The 6,000-nt window shown below is 43.7% G+C and overlaps 1 protein-coding gene across 1 annotated transcript in view; it reads right to left on the bottom strand.

Annotated features, from left to right (window-relative positions):
• The window catches only part of LOC138983045 (uncharacterized), a 47,705-nt gene extending 42,788 nt beyond the window's left edge, over window positions 1-4,917 (bottom strand). Inside the window, exon 1 of the mRNA XM_070356447.1 lies at window positions 3,453-4,917. Coding sequence (XP_070212548.1) covers window positions 3,453-4,222 — 770 coding nt within the window. The 5' untranslated portion in view covers window positions 4,223-4,917. The remainder of the gene's footprint in view (window positions 1-3,452) is intronic.
• Window positions 4,918-6,000: the final 1,083 nt, after the last annotated feature.

A 6,000-nucleotide genomic window follows, 5' to 3' on the forward strand; every position in this document is an offset into this window, starting at 1 on the left:
AAACACCATTACAATGTTGATGTATATTGTGTGCAAAACAAATTGTTCGGGCCAAATGAGTGAGAAAGGTTTAGTTGTGAGCTTTCTGGAATTAAACAGTTTTGTTAAAATTCTTCAGTTGATGAGTTGTGTGTTGAATAAAATTAACATACAGCTGCATTACGTCATTCAGTGACATGGACTGTATAGGCTGCTGTGGCACTGAGAACACGTCAATGTCTGACTCAAAGCATGGACGTATATTAAATGCACAGTACGCCTCCTGTAAACCATCACAGATACTGTCAGGCTTTTACACACAGTACAAACACCCTTTCGTTTAAACACTCTGACTCACCGCTTGAGAACATCCTAGGTGCCCTACGTAAAGAGCGAGCAATTTTCAAAGAATTAATTTTGCGGATTGTCTCGTTTTGGCGCTAGACCTAACTTTTAAAATCTAAATAATAAATTGACAGCTTGTTACACAAACATTCTTAAATCATAAAATAATTCTTTTTTCATCAAGACAATATCAGTACAATTCGAAGTTTTGCCGGAAAGTTAGAGAAAAGAAAAGCCCGGAAGCAGGGTCACGCAAGGTCGAGGTTCTCGTAGCAGACGACGGTTATGCCTATCGCCAGTTCCTCTGAACAGTCAAAAGCCATCGCTAGAGTTCGTGTGAATCGCAGCCGTTTGTTGCGTTTAGATTCAGAGGTACATAATAACGTGCTATTGCAGATAAGCTTACAGAGAGTCGCATTGAAATCATACACTGACGACTACATTGTGAAAAAAAAGAAACTGGATCACACGGGTTCACGATGGCTCAAGGTTTACGGGAGGCGTACTGTGCCTTTAATATACGTCCATGCTTTGAGTCAGACATTGTGTTCTCAGTGCCACAGCAGCCTATACAGTCCATGTCACTGAATGACGTAATGCAGCTGTATGTTAATAAACCACGCAAACATAAATTCTTTGAAAATTGCTCGCTCTTTACGGAGGGCACCTAGGATTTTCTCAAGCGGTGAATGTTCAAATGAAAGGGTGTTTGTACTGTGTGTAAAAGCCTGACAGTATTTGTGATGGTTTACGAGAGGCTTACTGTGCCTTTAACAAAGGAGGCCTGTATAGTCGTCGTTCAAAAGAAGCATTGTGAGGAAGCATTCCACTTTGCTCAAACAACAGATCCTTTTACCGCAAGAGAAGTGTAAGTGTTGGTTTGAACTACAGCTAAGTTTCCAGATTCTTTCTGTGATAAGCGGCAAGGAAAAGAAGATAGCGAGAAATAACGAGCTCAATCGAGGTTTTGTTCAAAAAGAGAGCACTCCACCGTGAGCACTATCAGCAAAAAGCACAATAGATGTTGTCGTCAACAAAGAAAGACAGAAAGAAAGAAAGAGAGAGAGAAGAAAGGAAAGAGAGAAAAAAAAGAAATAACGTAAGTCACAAAGAAAGTAAGCGACAAAGAAAGTAAGAGACAAAGAAAGTAACAAAGAAACAAACAATCAAACAAACAATAAGCTTTGGGCACTCTTTCGAAACGTATAATTACTTAGTAACACAAAACAAGAAAGGTTAGTTATTGAAACGTTTTGTGGTGTGTGGAATGGTCGGACACAATAACAACACGGAGATTGTTTTTCAAAAACTAATCTTTCTTTGTTTTCTAATGTCCTTTCTTTCTGATTTCGAAACGTTGTCAGTCTATCTGCTTCAGGTTTCTTCTCTCTAAGACAATCATTTAGAGCTATTGTCCGGCGTTGGATGACATAGCTTTGAACCTGTGTAGGGCCTACGCACATTTCCCCGTGAGATAAGGCACAAAAAAAAGTCTGTTTACGTTAACATTGGCCAAAAAAATAGGGTCGGTAGGTCGGGATTTTTTTTATTTTTTTTCCAAAAAAACATGTTTTAAGTTATTTTGCCAAAAAGCAAAGACTTTTTTTTTCTTTTTTTTCCCCAAATGCCTACGAAAAAGTCTAGGGTCGCGCGAAAAAAATAGGGTCAGTCGGGATACTGTAAACAGACTATTTTTTTTTGCCTAAGCATCACGCCTGGATACCTTACACAAAGGAAAACTGCTTGAGGGGGCTGGGAGAGGGGGGGGGGGGGGGGGGGGCTACTTCAAATACAGACAGAGGGTCCGGCTGTTAGTCATGCCAGGAGGACTAACAAATCAGGAGTGTATAGTCATTATCAACAGACTGACTGAACTGTCAGAACCGTCCAGCTACCATAAGTACTTCACGCGCCTGTGATTGAAAGTAGTCTAATAGAAACGCCAGGTGTGGTCTTCTCTGCTCATGTATGTAGTCTCTGCAGGTTTAATCTACAGCATATTTGGTTTCAAGTTCAGGTCGTACTTCGGGTTTCTAGGGCAAGAGTGGTTTGAATTAGTCCCCCATCCCGTCCACCCAGGTGCAATGACTCTGTGTTCCACGCCCTACGGGTAAAAATCTGTTGTGTCAGCTTGTTACCAAAAACAAGTCCAAATGCAAGTGAAAATGCTGTGCTCCTCACTGCCCTAAAGGTAGGGATCTGTTGTGTCGGCCCCCTACAAAAAACAAGCCCATGTTACCTGGTACTGCGTGTAAGAGCCAGGAAGAAAGGGTGTAGAACATGTCGACACACTCTCTGCAATATGAAGACCTAGTTTCTTCTTGTGTACAAGAGGGAATGACTGTGTCAAAACACTCTTCATCTACCTGCCGGAAGCGCTGCAGATAGGATCAAAAGCCTAAGGTCTGTAAATTACGACAAAATGGGCTGATTTTTTGTGAGTGTGTGTGTGTGTGTGAATCAGAATCAGAATCAGAATTTATTGTCATTAAAGCACAGAGCCTATTGACACATACAAGATACATAAGTACAGGAAAAAACAGCAATATAACATAACATACATGAAATACAAAACCAAGTGGAACAGGGTGAACAAAGAGGACCTGAAGATGAGCATAAGTTATTGAGGACAGTTGGAAGACGCATTGCATCTGCGTAGTTGAAAACAATCGTACACATATTATGCCAATTGCCTTTGGATGTCGCTGTCAGTAAACAAAGAACTGACTCTTATTTCATCACTGCCGGTGGAAGTATTCGGTAATAACTGTTGCCTGTGTGTGTGTGTGTGTGTGTGTGTGTGTGTGTGTGTGTGTGTGTGTGTGTGTGTGTGTGTACTGAGTACACGCCTTTGTGCGTGCATGCATACTTGTATTCATGACTAAACATTCCGTCTGCGGTATGCGCGTTCATACATAAACCTACGTTTGACCTCCTCCCACCCCGCCTCCCCCCCCCCCTACCCCTCTTCCAAAACAACACACACACCCAAAACAAAACAACAGCAACAACAACAACGTCATCAACAACAACAACAACAACAACAACAACAACAACAACAACCAAACAACCAACCAAACAAACAAACAACCAACCAAACAAACAAGAACCAATAAAAAAAATGTCACCTGAAGTTGACGCTGCAGTTGCTGAAGGCGCGCGAGAGGTCGACGTCCTCGAGGTACTTGATGAGGTGGTTGGTGTCCTCCTTGATGCGGGCCCGCACCTTCTCCGACATGAGGCCGACCGTGTCCTGGAAGGTGTTCTCCAGCTCCCCGGTCTTCTCCTCCACGTTCTGGTTGAAGTACACGATGCTGTTGGCGATGTCGTCAAACATCCTGCTCGAGTCCGTCTTCATCGCCTCCATGTCCTTGCGCGCGCCCTTCGCGTCCCGCTTGACGTCGGTGACGTCGTTCTTCAGGATGCTGACGTCAGTCTTGATGACGTTAATGTCGCGGGCCACCTGGGACACGGCTGCTTTGAGGGCTCGGTCGTCGGCGTCCATCTTGCTGACTTGGCCTCGCAGGCCCTCGGTGACGGCCGCGGAGACCTCCAGGCTTTCCGTGATGGCTCGGAACTGCTGCACGCTGTAGAAGTTGAGGCTGTTCACCGCGCGTTCCATCACGGTCATACGAGCGCTCAGCGAGTCGAACTTCTGGTCCACGATCCGAAGCATCTCCGCGAACACTGTCTCTTCCAGGGTGCCCTTTTGGGGGAAGATGTTGTTGGTGTCCTTTGCTGCTGAGGCATGGCCTTCGTCTTTGCTGCCCGTTGCATCTGCTGGTGCTTCGTTGCTGGCCACCTGACTGAGGACTACGCCGTGAAGAGACATGATGAGCATGAGGAAGGTGGCTACAGGTCGTAGCCGGGGGAGTAGTATATGCCTGTTTTGGCCCATTGTGCTAGCTGTATCCGGCGAGTTTTCTTCCACTAACAACTCATCTGAAATAAGATCGGTTTACTGCTAGTGACTACCCGTAGGATGAGATAGACATTGCATGATGGAGAAAGCGTCCAGATAGTTGTCATACGATGGCTGAACAACAGGATGACATGCGCGTGTATATATCAACTCTAAACACGCCGAGTTGGCAGTTCACACTAGACAGAAACTCATAAAAATGTCAGTTGTTCATCAAAGACGGCTCACGCTGTGTGTAAATATTGCCTCGGTATCAAAATACTGACAAGAATAAAATGTATTTTCTGTCAAAGAATAAAATGTATTTTCTGTCAGCAAGGAAAAGCACATATATAAAAAATAAAAAATAAAAAAAAAACCGAACGAAGATCAGCAAATCTGTTTCAAGACCGTTGCCTTTGTAAACAAAGCCAGGGCGTGATATTCAGCCCAGCTTGCGATAAACTATGGCACTTCCTGTGGAAAAACTTCCAGCGACAAAAAATGTTCTCCGGCGCAGGCGGGATAGTAGGTAAAACTGAGATAAGTTGCAACACTTTCAAGTTAAAACCAAAATGGCATGCCTGAACTCTCTAGCTCTGTGTTTACACGGCTTCTCGTTTGCGTGCCAATCAATTTACACTGAACTTGAGAGCTACAGTGAAAAGCATTGTCTCTGAAACTACAGCTGTATTTCCCGCGCTGCTGACAATCGCATGTAAATATCACATAAACATTCGGAAATGTAAACTGAGGAAAACGAATTCAGGTGCATATAAAACACAACACAAAGCAGCATTTCAGCACTGAGTAGGAACTTTTTGTGTGGAGAAAACTGTTCACACAACTTGATGTATACGGAATTCGCGCAAAACTATTGAACAGCTTCAAGGAAAGAAAAGTATGTCTAGATCTCAGTGTACTGAATGTAGTCACAGTGAATGTTTGTAGAATCTAACATACTCTTGGTTGAGTGACAGAAACAACTTGTTGCACAGAAGAAGCGAATATGTCCTGAGTAATATCCGCAAGACACAAACAACAACAACAACATTAAAAGTCAGAAGAACTACCTGAGTTATTTCCACAACAAGTCAAGCAATACAAATTCACAACACTGACAGAAAATGTGCAGGCATTTCAAGGCAGCATCAGAACTTCGAAGTGAGAAGAACTGCCTGAGGTATTTCCGCAAGAATCAAGCAAAAAACGTTTCACAACACTGACAAAAAGTGTACCGACGTTTCAAGGCAGCATCCAAACTTGCAAGTCGCAGGTGAACTGGAGTGGGAAATCCCAGCGTGCTGTCAGTTCAACTTTCACTTCGGCAAAGTTTATTACGGCAGTGCTTCTTCAACACAGTCTTGGCCGCCTTGCTTCTGGACAGGGTTTCACGTGTGCTTGGTACTGCGCCCTCCTTTTCACACAGTCTGATTCTCACCATGACAAATAAAGGTTGTTATTGACAGCGACAAGGAGGAAACGGAAATGGTCCAGAAACTGTTGTTATGCAGCACCACACACAATCACACACTTTGTCATTCTCATCTCCCACGGTTGTATAACCCGCTACTGCTGGCTTACTTTGAGGGAAAACACACACTCCTATGAAGCAAGGATAGATATGTTACTCTGAATCAAGCAAGCCTTCTTCCTTATGCAAAGGTTCTATCATTTAGGCTGTTTTGTAAAGTTGGAAGAAGCCAGAAAAATCGCTGATGTCACATTGAACTTTGGTCCAGGCTCCAATGCCTTATCTCAGAGTCTCGCGGCTT

This window comes from Littorina saxatilis, linkage group LG12, assembly GCF_037325665.1.
Source record: "Littorina saxatilis isolate snail1 linkage group LG12, US_GU_Lsax_2.0, whole genome shotgun sequence".
In the NCBI taxonomy this organism is placed as follows: Eukaryota; Metazoa; Mollusca; class Gastropoda; order Littorinimorpha; family Littorinidae; genus Littorina; species Littorina saxatilis.